A 22,097-nucleotide genomic window follows, 5' to 3' on the forward strand; every position below is an offset into this window, starting at 1 on the left:
TATTGTGCTAAATTTTAAGGATAATATAGAATTTCACAATAAATTAATTTTATCTAATATTTATTAATTAAAGAAATAAATTAATTAAAATCTTTTTTAATTAATTAATGATAAGTCTTAGGAAAAAAACTAATCTTATAATTCTTGTTAACTAAATTATGATATAGAATAGTAGTATGAATAGTTTTATGGGTAGGATTTGTCAAGAAATAACTTAGAAATTGACAATAGATAAATAATAAGGGGTTAATAGAAAAAATAAATAATAAATTTTGTGCATCTATAACATTATTGGTGAAGAATATTTATTAAGAAAATTAAAATATTAAGTTATCAATTAACATCTTTAGATGAAAGGCATCAGTAGTCAAATTAAAGAAAAACCCCTAGAATTATAGACTCTCAAATTTTGTAAAGCTATAATAAATTAATTTTTTTTTGTATATAAGAAACCATTTAATAAAAAAATAATATTAATATTAAATCTATTATCGTTAAGTTAGATTAACTAATTGCTTACACTTGTAAGTTAAGGATAGATAACTACTTATGCTACTTATAATGGATTAGATAAAAAATTTTAGAATTATAATTGTGCTAAATTAATATTCTTTTGTTTTTAAGTCTTTTTTTTATTTTGTTTTTTGATGAAATTTAGTTTTAACATTTTCAAAAATAATGGTAATTCTTATCAAAGAAATAAATGAGCACATATGAAATTATTTGTTGTGATTTTTTAGAATTTATTTAGAATAATTATCTTTTAATTTAGATTTTAATAAGTATTATTATTAATTTTTTTTCATTCCCCATGATAATTAAGAAAAGTAAATGAAACGAAAAGGATCTTAATATTAATAAATTAAAGATGGACAAAGAAAATATTGAATGAAAAAAATATATCAACTTCACTATTAAGATGTATATATGTGTAATATTTTTTACTTATATTATGTGTTAGTTTTTCAAGATAACAATATTTAGTTTCACCTTTAATATATTATAAATAAGTAAATAAACAAAAGTCAAGAAACAGAAAATTTAAAAAGAATGAGAAAAAAATCATTTTTAATTATAGAGATCTATTTAACATTTATCACCAGCTTTTTTTTCTTTTATTTCTCTTTGTTTTTCTTATTTTAAATAATATAGTACAAGCCTATCCAGGTAAAAAATGATCATCACAAATATCAATATTTTTTATTGCTAAATGATGTGGTTGTTTCATTTGATCCCAAGCCTATCCAGGTGAAAAATGATCATCACAAATATCAATATTTTTTGTTGCTAAATGATAATTATGCTGAAACTTGTTAATTTCTAACGTGCAATGATTATCAGCAATGGAAGAATTTAGTTCATTTTGTCAGTGACAAACATCATTGTCATAGCTATAATTTTAGAATTAGGACCAGACCAAAATTGTTAATTAGTTCGTTATTGATAACTTTGAATCTTATCAAGGAATTATATTTGACTATTACCACTAATTTAAACCGTCTACATTTATAATAGATATGTAGGTGTATATCTACAAAATTATACTTTGCGAGTCATTCTCTCTCTCTTTTATTTACATTCTATGTTAAGTAAATTATTTATGTTAAGTAAATTATTTTTTTATTTTATTTTAGATATTAAGCTTTCTATGAATTTATGTTAATTATTCCTTCTTATTTTTTTGACTGAAAAATCAAGCTGCTCTAAAAGAATTTATATTAATTATTTCTCCTTGTTGTCCTCTTAAAACAAACTACTCTCATTAGCTATTGCTGTTTTCTTCTAATATAGTTAGTTATTATTAATTGTTAATATTGGTGTTTGTTTTTTTTTTTTCTTAAAGGAGATTGATAAAAAATATTTATGGATCTTTAGCAAACACTAAATGCAAATTGTACATATATAGCAAATTGTTGCGTCATGACTTTGTAAGATATTTCTATCTTATACTTATTTGCTTTTATATGTTTATGTTATTTTTTTGCACTTTTTTTTTATATATATTGTTCTTTTGATGAAATGTTTGCCTACCTTTGAATTATTAATAGAATTCATTCATCTATTAATATTTTTTTAAGGTGGTGTTAGCGGACATAAAAATTACATTATTTTTGCTACCAAAATTCTTAGTTTAATAGTAATATCACTATGAACAGTTAGGTTTTTCCAAGAATTGGATGAGTTTATCAAGACATAGCCAAGAGTTTAGGGACAACATCAATAGATTCTAGGACTATGCTTACTCCGTTTTACTCTTGTTGCCAATTAAATTTGGATGTTTAATTTTGTCAATAGATATGTTAAATTTAGAAAATAGCAATGGCTGACAGAAGTGTGCGATGAGTTCCGTCCAAACCTGAAAGGTTGCATCTTCTTTTACTATTCTTGACGGGTGTGGCTCTGTCCTGCACCCAAGACAAGCAAGTATCTCATTCTTTGGGAATTTTGCCGCCAGTGATGAACCGAAAACCAGACTAGCAAACGTGTTCTTCTCATTCTTCATGGTAGTAGGAAGCGTATTTATTGCCATGGAGAATGAGAAGCCAACATCAAGGATAAAATTGAGAATTTTCCAAACGTTCTTGGAGCCACCAAGTGCACACTCAATGGGTTCCACACCCAAAGACACAACACCCATAAACACCCAGTTTATCAAAAGACCCCGAGCTTTATACGACACGTCGATGTTATACGCTGCATCCCTAGGTTTCCACTGTATACCTCCTTCCCCATCCAATCAGTGTTGTACAAGAAGAACACAAACACATCAGTTTCTCCCCGTCAAACACACTCCCCATTCCTCAAATACCTCTGTCTCTCTCCATCAAACACACTCCCCATCCCACGAACGCCTCTATCTCTCTCTGTCAAACCTACTCTCCATCCCTTGAATGCACTCCCCGCATCTCTCGAACGTGCTCTTCGTCAAACACTCTCTCCATCCCTCGAATGTAACACTATGTAGCCATGAGACCGGCGCAGCTAGAGTCGGGGTCAGCACCGGTGCAGTCGTAATAGGGGTCACCACTGGGGCAGCCAAGCCTAGTCCAAAAGCTGGTCATGGTGGCCTTCGTCGCTGCTGGAATACACTTAGCCTCGGCTGTATAGCTAACAATGCTAATAACTGTCTGCCAGATTTTTGGAGTACCTATCAGAAGAATCTCATTCGTCTGGCTCGACGGCCCCGTTTCCAACTTGGTTCTCGAGCCCATCCTCGGTTACTACAGCAGCAACCCTGTCCTTTTATCCATGCCGGTGCCGTTGCCCTTATAAGAGATCTTTTGATGATTGGCTTTTTCGCAGACATCGACTACGCCTTTTGAGACTTACTCTCCTGTACAGAACTTTGGGCACGCATCATAGTCCTATTTATGATTGGGTTCTGGTGTTTGGAGATGTCGATTAACATGATCCAAGTCCCCTGCCGAGCCTTCCTTGATGACCTTACGGCCAGCGACCAACGAAAAATTCGACTGCCAAACACGCTCATCGCATTTTTCATGGCAGTGAGAAGTGTGTTGGGTTACTTGGCCACATTCCTTTAGAGATTCCCGACAATGTTCCCATTCACGATTACAAAAGCATCCGACCCTATCTGCGCAAACCTGACAGGCGGTTTATTATTCTCGATGCTCCTTCTAGTGTCTTTGACGGGTGTGGCTCTTTCCTGCCTCAAGATCAAGCAGGTATTACCTGAGAAGTCAAGTGAGCAGAAAGAGGAAGATGATAGATGGACGGTGGTTACATGTTTTCGGAAAATGTTAGCGGCGATGAAAGGGTTGAAGAAGCCGATGTCGCTAATGACGGTTACACCAATAAATTGGTTGGCGTGGTCAATGATCTTCATGTACATTTATGATTGGATGGAGAGGGAGGTATACAGTGGGAAGTCTGGGATTAAAGTGGATACAGTGTCTGACATAGGCTATCGGTATATAAATTGTGGTCTTATACTAAATTGGTTTGTTATGGGTGCTATGTCTTTGGCTGTGGAACCCATTGGACGTGCTCTTTGTGGGACAAAAATTCCTTGGGGGCTGAAAATTTTATCTTGCTGGTGGCTTGGTTACGACGGTTTACATCAGCAAGCTAGCTTAGGACGAGCGACTGGAGCACTATGTTGACCTTCGCTTTTAAGATCGTTACCCCTCCAACATTATCACCTTCTTTTTCTTCAACAAAAGCTTTAGTTTAACAAACTCTTATTTTAACCGACCTCATGTCTAGCCGAGGACTACCTCCCTCCAAAGCTTCTCCTCTTTGTGCCCACTTTCGAATACCTTCCTCTTTGTGCCCGACACCTTCTACCTCCCTCCAAACTCTCTTCTTTGTGTCCAGTTACATACCTTCTTCTTTGATAGCCATGAGTTCACCGACAGAATCAGGCTCCACACTGGCGGAGCCAATCTCATTGTGGAAGCTGATTTTGGTTGCCTCCATCGTTGTCGGGATCCACCTTGTCAACGCTGTCCAGATAGCATGGCTAATACCAATCTATGTGGCATTCAGAATACCGGATAAATGGACCTCTTTGGTGTGGCTCGTCGGCGCCGTTTCTAGTTCTGTTTTCCATCCCTTACTTAGTTATTACAACAACACCTGTAAACTCGGGTGGCAGCACCGTCCTTTTATATTTGCGGGTGTTGTTGGCGCCACCATAGCTTTTGACAATTGGATTCGCCAAAGACATTGGGTACGCCTTTGGAGACAACCTCTCCGAGTATACTCAGTATCACGCCTTAATCATTTTTCGGATCGGATTGTAGATGTTGGAGATTTCGATCAACATGATCGATGCCCGCTGCAAAGACTTCCTTGATGATCTTGCCAGCAGAGACCAACCAAAGATCAGACTGGCATACTAGTTCTTCGATTTCTTCATGACAGTCAGAAACGAACTGGGTTACTTGGCCGCCTTGTTTAGTAGATTCGATATTATGTTGGAATTCACCGTGACAAAATTATGTGATAGGTTCTGCGCAAATGTGAAAAGCATATCAACTTTCTCAATTCTTCTTCTACCGTTATTGACGGCTGTGGCTGTGTTCTGCGTCCAGAACAAGCTAGCATTACCAGAGGAGGAGTCAAGTGAGAGACAAGAGGAAGATGACATGTTATTCAGCCTCTTCAAGGTCTGAAACATTTCTCGGAAGCATTTAACTAGTGCGCATCTGTCATCTTTCTTTTCCGTCTCACTTGACTCCTCCTCAGGTAATGCTGGCTTGTTCTGGATGCAGAACAGAGCCACAGCCGTTAATAACGGTAGAAGAAGGATTGGGAAAGTTGATATGCTTTTCATGTTTGCGCAGAACCTATCACATGCTTTTGTCACGGTGAATGCCAACATAACATCGAATCTACTAAATAAGGCGGCCAAGTAACCCAATTCGTTTCTGACTGCCATGAAGAATGAGAAGAACTGGTATGCCAGTCTGATCTTTGGTTGGTCTCTGCTTGCATGATTGTCAAGGAAGTCTCTGCAGCGGGCATCGATCATGTTGATCGAAATCTCCAACATTCATAATTCGATCCCAAAATTGATTAAGGCGCGATGCTGAGTATACTCGAAGAGGTTGTCTCCAAAGGTGTACCCAATGTCTTTGGTGAATACAATTGTCAAAAAGCTATGATGGCGCCAACGGCACCCGCAAACATAAAAGGACGGTGCCGCCACCCGAGTTTACAGGTGTTGCTGTAATAACTAAGCAAGGGATGGAACTCAGAGCTAGAAACGGCACCGATGAGCCACACCAAAGAGGTCCATTTATCCGTTATTTCGAACTCCACAAAGATTGGTATTAGCTATGCTATCTGGACAGCGTTGACAAGGTGGATCACGACAGCGATGGAGGCCACCAAAACAAGCTTCCACACTGAGACTGGCTCCGCCGGTGTGGAGCCTGATTCTGTCGGTGAACTCATGGCTATGGAAGAAGAAGGTATGTAACTGCGCACAAAGAAGAGAATTTGGAGGGAGGTAGATGGTATCAGGCACAAAGAGGAAGGTATTAGAAAGTGGGCATAAAGACGAGCAGCTTTGGAGGGAGGTAGTCCTCTGCTGGTCAAGAGGTGGGTTAAAATAAATCATCATCACCTTCTTTTTCATCAACCAAAGCTTTAGTTTAACAAACTCTTATTTTAACTCACCTCTTGTCCAGCCAAGGACTACCTCCCTCAAAAGCTTCTCCTCTTTGTGCCCACTTTCGAATATCTTCCTCTTTGCGCCCGATACCTTCTACCTACCTCCAAACTCTCTTCTTTGTGCCCTATAACATTCCTTCACTTTTAAGCCAAGAGTTCACCGAGTTCATTGACAGAATCAGGCTCCACATCGGCGGAGCCGATCTCAGTATGGAAGCTGGTTTTGGTGGCCTCCATCGCTGTCGGGATCCACCTTGTCAACGCTGTCCAGATAGCATGGATAATACCAATCTATGTGGAGTTCGGAATACCGGATAAATGGACTTATTTGGTGTGGCTCGTCGGTGCCGTTTCTAGCTCTGTTTTCCATCCCTTACTTAGTTATTACAGCAACACCTCTATACTCGGGTGGCGGCACCATCCTTTTATGTTTGCGGGTGCTGTTGACGCCACCGTAGTTTTTTTGACAATTGGATTCGCCAAAGACATTGGGTACGCCTTTGGAGACAACCTCTCCGAGTATACTCAGTATCGCGCCTTAATCATTTTTGGGATCTGATTGTGGATGTTGGAGATTTCGATCAACATGATCGATGCCCGCTGCAGAGACTTCCTTGACGATCTGGCCAGCAGAGACCAACCAAAGATCAGGCTGGCATACCAGTTCTTCTCATTCATTATGGCAGTCGGAAATGAACTGGGTTACTTGGCCGCATTATTTAGTAGATTCGATGTTATGTTGGCATTTACCATGACAAAAGCATGTGATAGGTTCTGTGCAAATTCGAAAAGCATATCAATTTTTTCAATCCTTCTTCTACCGTTATTGACGGCTGTGGCTGTGTTCTGCGTTCAGAACAATATAGTATTACCTCAGGAGGAGTCAAGTGTGAGGGAAGAGGAAGATGACAGATGCGCACTAGTTAAATGCTTCCGAGAAATGTTTCGGACCATGAAGAGGCTGAAAAACATGTTGGGTTTTATTCAACCTCTTCATGGTCCGAAACATTTCTCGAAAGCATTTAACTAGTGCGCATCTGTCACCATCCTCTTCTCTCTCACTTGACTCCTCCTCAGGTATTGCTGGCTATTTCTATACGCAAAACATAGCCACAGCCGTCAATAACGGTAGAAGAAGGATTGAGAAAATTGATATGCTTTTCATATTTATGCAGAACCTATCACATGCTTTTGTCACGGTGAATGCCAACAAAACATCGAATCTACTAAATAACGCGCCCAAGTAACCCAGTTCGTTTCTGACTGCCATGGAGAATAAAAAAAACTGGTATGCCAGTCTGATCTTTGGTTGGTCTTTGCTGGCAAGATCATGCCGGAAGTCACTGCAGCGGGCATCGATCATGTTGATCGAAATCTCCAACATCCATAATCCGATCCCAAAAATGATTAAGGCGCGATGCTGAGTATACTCGGAGAGGTTGTCTCCAAAGGCGTAGCCAATGTCTTTGGCGAACCCAATTGTCAAAAAAGCTACGGTGGCCCCAACGACACCCGCAAACATAAAAGGACGGTGCCGCCACCCGAGTTTACAGGTGTTACTGTAATAACTAAGTAAGAGATGGAAAACAGAGCTAGAAACAGCGCCGACGAGCCACACCAAAGAAATCCATTTATCCGGTATTCCGAACTCCGCATAGATTGGTATTAGCTATGCTATCTGGACATCGTTGACAAGGTGAATCCCGACAGCGATGGAGGCCACCGAAACAAGCTTCCACACTGAGATTGGCTCCGCCGGTGTGGAGCCTGATTCTGTCGGTGAACTCATGGCTATTGAAGAAGTAGGTATGTAACTGCGCACAAAGAAGAGAGTTTGGAGGGAGGTAGAAGGTATCAGGCACAAAGAGGAATGTATTAGAAAGTGGGAACAAAGAAGAGCAGCTTTGGAGGGAGGTAGTCCTCTGATGGTCAAGAGGTGGATTAAAATAAATCATCATCACCTTCTTTTTCTTCAACGAAAGCTTTAGTTTAACAAACTCTTATTTTAACCCACCTCTTGTCCAGCTAAGGACTACCTCCCTCCAAAACTTCTCCTCTTTGTGCCCATTTTCGAATAACTTTCTCTTTGTGCCCGATACATTCTACCTCCCTCCAAACTCTCTTCTTTGTGCCAAGTTACATACCTTCTTCTTTGATAGCTAAGAGTTCACCGAGTTCACCGACAGAATCAAGCTCCACACCGGCGTAGCCAATCTCAATGTGGAAGCTGGTTTTGGTGGCCTCCATCGCTGTCGGGATCCACCTTGTCAACGCTGTTTAGATAGCATGGCTAATACCAATCTATGTGGAGTTCGAAATACCGGATAAATGGACCTGTTTGGTGTGGCTCGTCGGCGCCGTTTCTAGCTCTGTTTTTCATCTCTTACTTAGTTGTTACAGCAACACCTGTAAACTCGGGTGGCGGCACCATCCTTTTATGTTTGCGGTTGCCGTTGGAGCCACCATATCTTTTTGGACAATTGGATTCGCCAAAGACATTGGGTACGCCTTTGGAGACAACTCTCCGAGTATACTCAGTATCGCACCTTAATCATTTTTGGGATCGGATTGTAGATGTTGGAGATTTCGATCAGCATGATCGATGCCCGCTGCAGAGACTTCCTTGGTGATCTTGCCAGCAGAGACCAACCAAAGAACAGACTGGCATACCAGTTCTTCTCATTCATCATGGCAGTCAGAAATGAACTGGGTTACTTGGATGCATTATTTAGTAGATTCAATGTTATGTTGGCATTCACCATGACAAAAGCATGTGATAGGTTCTGTGCGAATGCGAAAAGCATATCAATTTTCTCAATCCTTCTTCTACCGTTATTGACGGCTGTGGCTCTATTCTGCGTCCAGAACAAGATAGCATTACCTGAGGAGGAGTCAAGTGTGAGGGAAGAGGAAGATGACAGATGCCCACTAGTTAAATGCTTCCGAGAAATGTTTCGGACCATGAAGAGGCTGAATAACACGTTGGGTTTTATTTAGCCTCTTTATGGTCCGAAACATTTCTCCGAAGCATTTAACTAGTGCGCATCTGTCATCATCCTTTTCTCTCTCACTTGACTCCTCCTCAGGTAATGCTGGCTTTTTCTGGACGCAGAACACAGCCACAGCCGTCAATAACGGTAGAAGAAAGATTGAGAAAATTGATATGCTTTTCATATTTGCACAGAACCTATCACATGCTTTTGTCACGGTGAATGTCAACAAAACATCAAATCTGCTAAATAAGGTGGCCAAGTAACCCAGTTCGTTTATGACTGCCATAAAGAATGAGAAGAATTGGTATGCCAGTCTGATCTTTGGTTGGTCTCTGCTGGCAAGATCATCCAGGAAGTCTCTGCAGCGGGCATCGATCATGTTGATCGAAATCTCCAACATCCACAATTCGATCCCAAAAATGATTAAGGCGCGATACTGAGTATACTCGGAGAGGTTGTCTCCAAAGGACCGGTGGAGCCAATCTCAGTATGAAAGCTGGTTTTGGTGTCCTCCATCGCTGTCGGGATCCACCTTGTCAACGCTGTCCATATAGCATGACTAATACCAATATATGTGGAGTTCGGAATACCGGATAAATGGACCTCTTTGGTGTGGCTCGTCGGTGCCGTTTCTAGCTCTGTTTTTCATCCCTTACTTAGTTATTACAGCAACACCTGTAAACTCAGGTGGCCGCACCATCCTTTTATGTTTGCAGGTGCCGTTGGCGCCACAATAGCTTTTTTGACAATTGGATTCGCCAAAGACATTGGGTACACCTTTGGAAACAACCTCTCCGAGTATACTCAGTATCGCGCCTTAATCATTTTTGGGATCGGATTGTGGATGTTGGAGATTTCGATCAACATGATCGATGTCCGCTGCAGAGACTTCCTTGATGATCTTGCTAGCAGAAACCAACCAAAGATCAGACTAGCATACCAGTTCTTCTCATTCATCATGGCAGTCGAAAATGAACTGGGTTACTTGGCCGCATTATTTAGTAGATTCGATGTTATGTTGGCATTCACCATGACAAAAGCATGTGATAGGTTCTGCGCAAATGCGAAAAACATATCAATTTTCTCAATCCTTCTTCTACCGTTATTGACGGCTGTGGCTTTATTCTACGTCCAGAACAAGCTAGCATTACCTGAGGAGGAGTCAAGTGTGAGGGAAGAGGAAGATGACTGATGCGCACTAGTTAAATGCTTCCGAGAACTTAGTTATTACAGCAACACCTGTAAACTCAGGTGGCCGCACCATCCTTTTATGTTTGCGGGTGCCGTTGGCGCCACAATAGCTTTTTTGACAATTGGATTCGCCAAAGACATTGGGTACACCTTTGGAAACAACCTCTCCGAGTATACTCAGTATCGCGCCTTAATCATTTTTGGGATCGGATTGTGGATGTTGGAGATTTCGATCAACATGATCGATGTCCGCTGCAGAGACTTCCTTGATGATCTTGCTAGCAGAAACCAACCAAAGATCAGACTAGCATACCAGTTCTTCTCATTCATCATGGCAGTCGAAAATGAACTGGGTTACTTGGCCGCATTATTTAGTAGATTCGATGTTATGTTGGCATTCACCATGACAAAAGCATGTGATAGGTTCTGCGCAAATGCGAAAAACATATCAATTTTTTCAATTCTTCTTCTACCGTTATTGACGGCTGTGGCTTTATCCTACATCCAGAACAAGCTAGCATTACCTGAGGAGGAGTCAAGTGTGAGGGAAGAGGAAGATGACTGATGCGCACTAGTTAAATGCTTCCGAGAAATGTTTCGGATCATGAAGAGGCTGAATAACATGTTGGGTTTTATTCATCCTCTTCATGGTCCGAAACATTTCTCGAAAGCATTTAACTAGTACGCATCTGTCATCATCCTCTTCTCTCTCACTTGACTCCTCCTCAAGTAATGCTGGCTTTTTCTAGACGCAGAACATAGCCACAGCCGTCAATAACGATAGAAGAAGGATTGAAAAAATTGATATGCTTTTCATATTTGCGCATAACCTATCACATGCTTTTGTCACGGTAAATGCCAACAAAACATTGAATTTACTAAATAAGGCGCCCAAGTAACCCAGTTCATTTCTGACTGCCATGAAGGATGAGAAAAACTAATATGCCAGTCTGATCTTTGGTTGGTCTCCGCTGGCAAGATCATGCCGGAAGTCTCTGCAGCGGGCATCAATCATGTTAATCGAAATTTCCAACATCCATAATCCGATCCCAAAAATGATTAAGGCGCGATGCTGAGTATACTCGGAGAGGTTGTCTCCAAAGGCGTACCCAATGTCTTTGGCGAATCCAATTGTCAAAAAAGCTATAGTGGCCCCAACGACACCCGCAAACATAAAAGGACGGTGCCGCCACCAGAATTTACAGGTGTTACTATATTAACTAAGGGATGGAAAACAGAGCTAGAAACGGCGCCGACGAGCCACACCAAAGAGATCCATTTATCCGGTATTCCGAACTCCACATAGATTGGTATTAGCTATGCTATCTGGACGTCGTTGACAAGGTGAATCTGACAGCGATGGTGGCCACCAAAATAAGCTTCCACACTGAGATTGGCTCCGCCAGTGTGGAGCCTGATTCTGTCGGTGAACTCACGGCTATCGAAGAAGAAGGTATGTAACTGCGGACAAAGACGAGAGTTTGGAGGGAGGTATAAGGTATCAGGCACAAAGAGGAAGGAATTAGAAAGTGGGCACAAAGAGGAACAGCTTTGGAGGGAGGTAGTCCTCTGCTGGTCAAGAGGTAGGTTAAAATAAATCATCGTCACCTTCTTTTTCTTCAATCAAAGCTTTAGTTTAACAAACTGTTATTTTAACCCACCTCTTGTCCAGCCAAGGACTACCTCCCTCCAAAGCTTCTCCTCTTTCTGCCCACTTTCGAATACCTTCCTCATTGTTCCCGATACCTTATACCTCCCTCCAAACTCTCTTTTTTGTGCCCAGTAACATACCTTCAGTTTTAAGCCAAGAGTTCACCAAATTCACCGACAGAATCAGGCTCCACACCGGTGGAGCCAATCTCAGTATGGAAGCTGGTTTTGGTGGCCTCCATCGCTGTCGGGATCCACCTTGTCAACGCTGTCCAGATAGCAAGGCTAATACCAATATATGTGGAGTTCGGAATACCAGATAAATGGACTTATTTAGTGTGGCTCGTCGGTGCCGTTTCTAGCTCTGTTTTCCATCCCTTACTTAGTTATTACAGCAACACCTGTAAACTCGGGTGGCGGCACCATCCTTTTATGTTTGTGGGTGCCGTTGGCGCCACCATACCTTTTTGGACAATTGGATTCGCCAAAGACATTGGGTATGCCTTTGGAGACAACCTCTCCGAGTATACTCAGTATCGCGCCTTAATCATTTTTGGGATCGAATTGTGGATGTTGGAGATTTCGATCAACATGATCGATGCCCGCTGCAGAGACTTCCTTGGTGATCTTGCCAGCAGAGACCAACCAAAGAACAGACTGGCATACCGGTTCTTCTCATTCATCATGGCAGTTAGAAATGAACTGGGTTACTTGGCCGCATTATTTAGTAGATTCGATGTTATGTTGGCATTCACCATGACAAAAGCATGTGATAGGTTCTGTGCAAATGCGAAAAGCATATCAATTTTCTCAATCTTTCTTCTACCGTTATTGACGGCTGTGGCTCTATTCTGCGTCCAGAACAAGATAGCATTACCTGAGGAGGAGTCAAGTGTGAGGGAAGAGGAAGATGACAGATGCCCACTAGTTAAATGCTTCCGAGAAATGTTTCGGACCATGAAGAGGCTGAATAACACGTTGGGTTTTATTTAGCCTCTTTATGGTCCGAAACATTTCTCCGAAGCATTTAACTAGTGCGCATCTGTCATCATCCTCTTCTCTCTCACTTGACTACTCCTTAGGTAATACTGGCTGTTTCTAGACGCAAAACACATCCACAGCCGTCAATAACGGTAGAAGAAGGATTGAGAAAATTGATATGCTTTTCATATTTGCGCAGAACCTATCACAAGCTTTTGTCACGGTGAATGCCAACAAAACATCGAATCTGCTAAATAAGGTGGCCAAGTAACCCAGTTCGTTTATGACTGCCATGAAGAATGAGAAGAATTGGTATGCCAGTCTGATCTTTGGTTGGTCTCTGCTGGCAAGATCACCAAGGAAGTCTCTGCAGCGGGCATCGATCATGTTGATCGAAATCTCCAACATCCACAATTCGATCCCAAAAATGATTAAGGCGCGATACTGAGTATACTCGGAGAGGTTGTCTCCAAAAGCGTACCCAATGTCTTTGGCGAATCCAATAGTAAAAAAAACTATGGTAGCGCCAACGGCACCCGCAAACATAAAAGGACGGTGCCGCCACCCGAATTTACAGGTATTGCTGTAATAACTAAGTAAGGGATGGAACTCAGAGCTAGAAACGGCGCCGATGAGCCACACCAAAGAGGTCCATTTATCCGGTATTCCGAACTCCACAAAGATTGGTATTAGCTATGCTATCTGGACAATATTGACAAGGTGGATCCCGACAGTGATGGAGGCCACAAAAACATGCTTCCACACTGAGATTGGCTCCACCGATATGGAGCTTGATTCTGTCGGTGAACTCATGGCTATCGAAGAAGAAGGTATGTAACTGCCCAGAAAGAAGAGATCTTGGAGGGAGGTAGAAGGTATCAGGCACAAAGAGGAAGGTATTAGAAAGTGGGCACAAAGACGAGCAGCTTTGGAGGGAGGTAGTCCTCTGCTAGTCAAGAGGTGGGTTAAAATAAATCATGACCTTCTTTTTCTTCAACCAAAGCTTTAGTTTCACAAACTCTTATTTTAACTCACCTCTTGTCCAGCCAAGGACTTCCTCCCTCCAAAGCTTCTCCTCTTTGTGCCCGCTTCCGAATACCTTCCTCTTTGTGCCCGATACCTTCTACCTCCCTCCAAACTCTCTTTTTTGTGCCCAGTAACATACCTTCACTTTTAAGCCAAGAGTTCACCGAGTTCACTGACAGAATCAGGCTCCACGCCGGTAGACCCAATCTTAGTATGAAAGCTGGTTTTGGTGTCCTCCATCGCTGTCGGGATCCACCTTGTCAACGCTGTCCAGATAGCATGGCTAATACCAATATATGTGGAGTTCGGAATACCGGATAAATGGACCTCTTTGGTGTGGCTCCGAGTTCACTGACAGAATCAGGCTCCACGCCGGTAGACCCAATCTTAGTATGAAAGCTGGTTTTGGTGTCCTCCATCGCTGTCGGGATCCACCTTGTCAACGCTGTCCAGATAGCATGGCTAATACCAATATATGTGGAGTTCGGAATACCGGATAAATGGACCTCTTTGGTGTGGCTCGTCGGTGCCGTTTCTAGCTCTGTTTTCCATCCCTTACTTAGTTATTACAGCAACACCTGTAAACTCAGGTGGCCGCACCATCCTTTTATGTTTGCGGGTGCCGTTGGCGCCACCATAGCTTTTTTGACAATTGGATTCGCCAAAGACATTGGGTACACCTTTTGAAACAACCTCTCCGAGTATATTCAGTATCGCGCCTTAATCATTTCTGGGATCAGATTGTGGATGTTGGAGATTTCGATCAACATGATCGATGTTCGCTGCAGAGACTTCCTTGATGATCTTGCTAGCAGAAACCAACCAAAGATCAGACTAGCAAACCCGTTCTTCTCATTCATCATGGCAGTCGAAAATGAACTGGGTTACTTGGCCGCCTTATTTAGTAGATTCGATGTTATGTTGGCATTCACCATGACAAAAGCATGTGATAGGTTCTGCGCAAATGCGAAAAACATATCAATTTTCTCAATCCTTCTTCTACCGTTATTGACGGCTGTGGCTTTATTCTACGTCCAGAACAAGCTAGCATTACCTGAGGAGGAGTCAAGTGTGAGGGAAGAGGAAAATGACTGATGCGCACTAGTTAAATGCTTTCGAGAAATGTTTCGGACCATGAAGAGGCTGAATAACATGTTGAGTTTTATTCAACCTCTTCATGGTCCGAAACATTTCTCGAAAGCATTTAACTAGTACGCATCTGTCATCATCCTCTTCTCTCTCACTTGACTCCTTCTTAGGAAATGCTGGCTTTTTCTGGACGCAGAACACAGCCACAGCCGTCAATAACGGTAGAAGAAGGACTGAAAAAATTGATATGCTTTTCACATTTGCGCATAACCTATCACATGCTTTTATCACGGTAAAAGCCAACAAAACATTGAATCTACTAAATAAGGCGCCCAAGTAACCCAGTTCATTTCTGACTGCCATGAAGAATGAGAAAAACTGGTATACCAGTTTGATCTTTGGTTGGTCTCTGCTGGCAAGATCATGCCGGAAGTCTCTGCAGCGGGCATCAATCATGTTAATCGAAATCTCCAACATCCATAATCCGATTCCAAAAATGATTAAGGGGCGATGCTGAGTATACTCGGAGAGGTTGTCTCCAAAGGTGTACCCAATGTCTTTGGCGAATCCAATTGTCAAAAAAGCTACGGTGGCCCCAACGACACCCGCAAACATAAAAGGACGGTGCCGCCACCCGAATTTACAGGTGTTACTGTAATAACTAAGTAAGGGATGGAGAACAAAGCTAGAAACGGCGCCGACGAGCCACAGCAAAGAGATCCATTTGTCCGGTATTCCGAACTCCACATAGATTGGTATTAGCTATGCTATCTAGACGTCGTTGACTAGGTGAATCCCGACAGCGATGTAGGCCACCAAAACAAGCTTCCACACTGAGATTGGCTCCGCCGGTGTGAAGCCTGATTCTGTCGGTGAACTCATGGCTATCGAAGAAGAAGGTATGTAACTGCGGACAAAGACGAGAGTTTGGAGGGAGGTAGAAGGTATCAAGCACAAAGAGGAAGGAATTAGAAAGTGGGCACAAAGAGGAGCAGCTTTGGAGGGAGGTAGTCCTCTACTGGTCAAGAGGTGGGTTAAAATAAATCATCATCACCTTCTTTTTCTTCAACCAAAGCTTTAGTTTAACAAACTGTTATTTTAACCCACCTCTTGTCCAGCCAAGGACTACCTCCCTCCAAAGCTTCTCCTCTTTGTGCCCACTTTCGAATACCTTCCTCTTTGCGCTCGATACCTTCTACCTCCCTCCAAACTCTCTTCTTTGTGCCCAGTTAAATACCTTCTTCTTTGATAGCTAAGAGTTCACCGACAGAATCAAGCTCTACACCGGCGTAGCCAATCTCAATGTGGAAGCTGGTTTTGGTGGCCTCCATTGCTGTCGGGATCCACCTTGTCAACGCTGTCTAGATAGCATGGCTAGTACCAATCTATGTGGAGTTCGGAATACCGGAAAAATGGACCTCTTTGGTGTGGCTCGTCGGCGCCGTTTCTAGCTCTATTTTCCATCACTTACTTAGTTATTACAGCAACACCTGTAAACTCGGGTGGCGGCACCATCCTTTTATGTTTGCGGGTGCCGTTTGCGCCACCATATCTTTTTGGACAATTGGATTCTTCAAAGACATTGGGTACGCCTTTGGAGACAACCTCTCCGAGTATACTCAGTATCGCGCCTTAATCATTTTTGGGATCGGATTGTGGATGTTGGAGATTTCGATAACATGATCGATGCCGGTTGCAGAGACTTTCTTGATGATCTTGCCAGCAGAGACTAACCAAAGAACAGACTGGTATACCAGTTCTTCTCATTCATCATCGCAGTCGGAAATGAACTGGGTTACTTGGCCGCATTATTTAGTAGATTCGATGTTATGTTGGCATTCACCATGACAAAAGCATGTTATAGGTTCTGCGCAAATGCGAAAAGCATATCAATTTTCTCAATCCTTCTTCTACCGTTATTGATGGCTGTGGCTCTGTTCTGCGTCCAGAATAAGATAGCATTACCTGAGGAGGAGTCAAGTGTGAGGGAAGAGGAAGATGACAGATGCGCAATAGTTAAATGCTTCCGAGAAATGTTTCGGACCATGAAGAGGCTGAATAACATGTTGGGTTTTATTCAGACTCTTCATGGTCCGAAACATTTCTCGAAAGCATTTAACTAGTGCGCATCTGTCATCATCCTCTTCTCTCTCACTTGACTACTCCTTAGGTAATGCTGGCTGTTTCTAGACGCAAAACACATCCACAGCCGTCAATAACGGTAGAAGAAGGATTGAGAAAATTGTTATGCTTTTCATATTTGCGCAGAACCTATCACATGCTTTTGTCACGGTGAATGCCAACAAAACATCGAATCTGCTAAATAAGGTGGCCAAGTAACCCATTTCGTTTCTGACTGCCATGAAGAATGAGAAGAATTGGTATGTCAGTTTGATCTTTGGTTGGTCTCTGCTGGCAAGATCATCCAGGAAGTCTCTGCAGCGGGCATCGATCATCTTGGTCGAAATTTCCAACATCTATAATCCGATCCCAAAAATGATTAAGGCGCGATGCTGAGTATACTCGGAGAGGTTGTCTCCAAAAGCGTACCCAATGTCTTTGGCGAATCCAATATGGCATCATCCTTTTATGTTTGCGGGTGCCGTTGGCGCCACCATATCTTTTTGGACAATTGGATTCGCCAAAGACATTAGGTACGCCTTTGGAAACAACCTCTGCGAGTATACTCAGTATCGCGCCTTAATCATTTTTGGGATCGGATTGTGGATGTTAGAGATTTTAATCAAAATGATCGATGCCCGCTACAGAGACCTCCATGATGATCTTGCCAGCAGAGACCAACCAAAGAACAGACTGGCATACCAGTTCTTCTCATTCATCACGGCAGTCAGAAATAAACTGGGTTAATTGGCCGCATTATTTAGCAGATTCGATGTTATGTTGGCATTCACCATGACAAAAGCATGTGATAGGTTCTGAGCAAATGCGAAAAGCATATCAATTTTCTCAATCCTTCTTCTACCGTTATTGACGGCTGTGGCTCTGTTCTGCGTCCAGAACAAGATAGCATTACCTGAGGAGGAGTCAAGTGTGAGGGAAGAGGAAGATTACAGATGCGCAATAGTTAAATGCTTCCGAGAAATGTTTCGGACCATGAAGAGGCTGAATAACATTCTGGGTTTTATTCAGACTCTTCATGGTCCGAAACATTTCTCGAAAGCATTTAACTAGTGCGCATCTGTCATCATCCTCTTCTCTCTCACTTGACTCCTCCTCAGGAAATGCTGACTTTTTCTGGACGCAGAACACAGCCACAGTCATCAATAATGGTAGAAGAAGGATTGAGAAAATTGATATGCTTTTCATATTTGCGCAGAACCTATCACATGCTTTTGTCACAGTGAATGCCAAAAAAACATCGAATCTGCTAAATAAGGTAGCCAAGTAACCCAGTTCGTTTCTGACTGCCATGAAGAATGAGAATAATTGGTATGCCAGTCTGATCTTTGGTTGGTCTCTGCTGGAAAGATCATCCAGGAAGTCTCTGCAGCGGGCCTCGATCATGTTGATCGAAATCTCCAACATCTATAATCCGATCCCAAAAATGATTAAGGCTCGATGCTGAGTATACTCGAAGAGGTTGTCTCCAAAGGCGTGCCCAATGTCTTTAGCGAATCCAGTAGGAAAAAAAGCTATGGTGGCGCCAACGGCACCCGCAAACATAAAAGGACGGTGCCGCCACCCGAGTTTACAGGTGTTGCTGTAATAACTAAGTAAGGGATGGAACTCAGAGCTAGAAATGGCACAGATGAGCCACACCAAAGAGATCCATTTATCCGGTATTCTGAACTCCACAAAGATTGGTATTAGCTATGCTATCTGGACAGCATTGACAAGGTGGATCCCGATAGCGATGGAGGCCACCAAAACAAGCTTTCATATTGAGATTGGCTCCGCCGGTGTGGAGCCTGATTCTGTCGGTGAACTCAGGGCTATCGAAGAAGAAGGTATGTAACTGCGCACAAAGAAGAGAGTTTGGAGGGAGGTAGAAGGTATCAGGCACCAAGAGGAAGGTATTAGAAAGTGGGCACAAAGAGGAGCAGCTTTGGAGGGAGGTAGTCCTCTGATGGTCAAGAGGTGGGTTAAAATAAATCATCATCACCTTCATTTTCTTCAACCAAAGCTTTAGTTAAACAAACTCTTATTTTAACCCACCTCTTGTCCAGACAAGGACTACCTCCCTCCAAAGCTTCTCCTCTTTGTGCCCATTTTCGAATACCTTCCTCTTTGTGTCCGATACCTTCTACCTCCCGCCAAACTCTCTTTTTTGTGCCCAGTAATATACCTTCACTTTTAAGCCAAGAGTTCACCGAGTTCACTGACAGAATCAGGCACCACACCGGCGGAGCCAATCTCAGTATGGAAGCTGGTTTTGGTGACCTCCATCGCTGTCGGGATCCACCTTGTCAACGCTGTCCAGATAGCAAGGATAATACCAAAATATGTGGAGTTCGGAATACCAGATAAATGGACTTATTTGGTGTGGCTCGTCGGTGCCGTTTCTAGCTCTGTTTTCCATCCCTTACTTAGTTATTACAGCAACACCTGTAAACTCGGGTGGCGGCACCATCCTTTTATGTTTGCGGGTGCCGTTGGCGCCACCATAGCTTTTTTGACAATTGAATTTGCCAAAGACATTGGGTACACCTTTGGAGACAACCTTTTCGAGTATACTCAGTATCGTGGCTTAATCATTTTTGGGATCGGATTGTAGATGTTGGAGATTTCAATCAACATGATCGATGTCCGCTGCAGCGACTTCCTTGATGATCTTGCCAGCAGAAACTAGCCAAAGATCAGACTGACATACTAGTTCTTCTCATTCATCATGGCAGTCGGAAATGAACTGGGTTACTTGGCTGCATTATTTAGTAGATTCTATGTTATGTTGGCATTCACCATGATAAAAGCATGTGATAGGTTCTGCGCAAATGCAAAAAACATATCAATTTTCTCAATCCTTCTACTGTTATTGACGGCTGTGGCTCTATTCTACGTCCAGAACAAGCTAGCATTACCTAAGGAGGAGTCAAGTGTGAGGGAAGATGAAGATGACAGATGGGCACTAGTTAAATGCTTCCGAGAAATGTTTTGGACCATGAAGAGGCTGAATAACATGTTGGGTTTTATTCAACCTCTTCATGGTCCGAAACATTTATCGAAAGCATTTAACGAGTACGCATCTGTCATCATCCTGATCTCTTTTACTTGACTCCTCCTCAGGAAATGCTGGCTTTTTCTGGACGCAGAACACAACCACAGCCGTCAATAACGGTAGAAGAAGTATTGAGAAAATTGATATGCTTTTCATATTTGCGCAGAACCTATCACATGCTTTTGTCACGGTAAATGCCAACAAAGCATCGAATCTACTAAATAGCGCGCCCAATTAATCCAGTTCGTTTCTGACTGCCATGAAGAATGAGAAAAACTGGTATGCCAGTCTGATCTTTGGTTAGTTTTTGCTGGCAAGATCATGCCGGAAGTCTCTACAGCGGGCATCGATCATGTTGATCAAAATCTCCAACATCCATAATCCGATCCCAAAAATGATTAAGGTGCGATGCTGAGTATACTCGGAGAGGTTGTCTCCAAAGGCGTAGCCAATGTCATTGGCGAACCCAATTGTAAAAAAAGCTACGGTGGCCCCAACGACACCCGCAAATATAAAAGGACGGTGCCTCCACCCGAGTTTACAGGTGTTACTGTAATAACTAAGTAAGGGATGGAAAACAGAGCTAGAAACAGTGCCGACGAGCCACACCAAAGAAATCCATTTATCCGGTATTCCGAACTCCACATAGATCTGTATTAGCTATGCTATCTGGACATCGTTGACAAGGTGAATCCCGACAGCGATGGAGGCCCCCAAAACAAGCTTCCACACTGAGATTGGCTCCACCGGTGTGGAGCCTGATTCTGTCGGTGAACTCATGGCTATTGAAGAAGAAGGTATGTAACTGCGCACAAAGAAGAGAGTTTGGAGGGAGGTAGAAGGTATCAGGCACAAAGAGGAAGGTATTAGAAAATGGGCAAAAAGAGGAGCAGCTTTGGAGGGAGGTAGTCCTCTGATGGTCAAGAGGTGGGTTAAAATAAATCATTACCACCTTCTTTTTCTTCAACCAAAGCTTTAGTTTAACAAACTCTTATTTTAACCCACCTCTAGTCCAGCCAAGGACTACCTCCCTCCAAAGCTTCTCCTCTTTGTGCCCACTTTCGAATACCTTCCTCTTTGTGCCCGATACCTTCTACCTCCCTCCAAACTCTCTTCTTTGTGCCCAGTTACGTACCTTCTTCTTTGATAGCTAAGAGTTCACCGAGTTCACCGACAGAATCAAGCTCCACACCGGCGTAGCCAATCTCAATGTGGAAGCTGGTTTTGGTGGCCTCCATTGCTGTCGGGATCCACCTTGTCAACGCTGTCTAGATAGCATGGCTAATACCAATCTATGTGGAGTTCGGAATACCGGATAAATGGACTTATTTGGTGTGGCTCGTCGGCGCCGTTTCTAGCTCTGTTTTCATTCCCTTAATTAGTTGTTACAGCAACACCTGTAAACTCGGGTGCCGGCACCATCCTTTTATGTTTGCGAGTGCCGTTGGAGCCACCATATCTTTTTGGACAATTGGATTCGCCAAAGACATTGGGTACGCCTTTGTAGACAACCTCTCCGAGTATACTCAGTATCATGCCTTAATCATTTTTGGGATCGGATTGTGGATGTTGGAGATTTCGATCAACATGATCGATGCCCGCTGTAGAGACTTCTTTGGTGATCTTGCCAGCAGAGACCAACCAAAGAACAGACTGGCATACCAGTTCTTCTCATTCATCATCGCAGCCGGAAATGAACTGGGTTACTTGTCCGCCTTATTTAGTAGATTCGATGTTATGTTGGCATTCACCATGACAAAAGCATGTGATAGGTTCTACGCAAATGCGAAAAGTATATCAATTTTCTCAATCCTTCTTCTGCCGTTATTGATGGCTGTGGCTCTGTTCTG

The 22,097-nt window shown here is 42.6% G+C and overlaps 3 protein-coding genes and 1 long non-coding RNA gene across 4 annotated transcripts; 3 read left to right on the forward strand and 1 right to left on the reverse strand.

Moving 5' to 3' along the window:
* Nucleotides 1,161-7,426, forward strand: LOC110271209. The gene is made up of 2 exons (XR_002361659.1): nucleotides 1,161-1,248; nucleotides 1,844-7,426. It is a non-coding gene; the product is annotated as an uncharacterized LOC110271209 (long non-coding RNA).
* On the forward strand, nucleotides 10,405-10,890 carry LOC107636977 (putative sucrose transport protein SUC6). Its single transcript, XM_016340441.1, has one exon. It carries the CDS (start codon nucleotides 10,405-10,407, stop codon nucleotides 10,888-10,890), a length of 486 nt encoding a protein of 161 aa, XP_016195927.1.
* LOC107636978 (sucrose transport protein SUC1-like) lies at nucleotides 11,685-12,968 on the forward strand. Its single transcript, XM_016340442.1, has 2 exons — nucleotides 11,685-11,778; nucleotides 12,157-12,968. The coding sequence occupies exons 1-2, from the start codon at nucleotides 11,685-11,687 to the stop codon at nucleotides 12,966-12,968; spliced, it is 906 nt and encodes a 301-aa protein (XP_016195928.1).
* Nucleotides 15,084-15,686, reverse strand: LOC107636979 (putative sucrose transport protein SUC6). The gene has a single exon (XM_016340443.1). The coding sequence runs from the start codon at nucleotides 15,684-15,686 to the stop codon at nucleotides 15,084-15,086; it is 603 nt and encodes a 200-aa protein (XP_016195929.1).

The sequence above is a fragment of the Arachis ipaensis genome, chromosome B04 (assembly GCF_000816755.2).
Source record: "Arachis ipaensis cultivar K30076 chromosome B04, Araip1.1, whole genome shotgun sequence".
Taxonomy (NCBI): Eukaryota; Viridiplantae; Streptophyta; class Magnoliopsida; order Fabales; family Fabaceae; genus Arachis; species Arachis ipaensis.

Bases quoted from the DNA above. Each gene is read 5' to 3' on its own strand.
- LOC107636977 (XM_016340441.1), top strand. From the start codon at position 10,405: ATGTTTGCGGGTGCCGTTGGCGCCACAATAGCTTTTTTGACAATTGGA.
- LOC107636978 (XM_016340442.1), top strand. From the start codon at position 11,685: ATGGTGGCCACCAAAATAAGCTTCCACACTGAGATTGGCTCCGCCAGT. The intron at 11,779-12,156 runs GTATGTAACTGC...ATTCACCGACAG, and splicing joins CACGGCTATCGAAGAAGAAG to AATCAGGCTCCACACCGGTG.
- LOC107636979 (XM_016340443.1), bottom strand. From the start codon at position 15,686: ATGTTTGCGGGTGTCGTTGGGGCCACCGTAGCTTTTTTGACAATTGGA.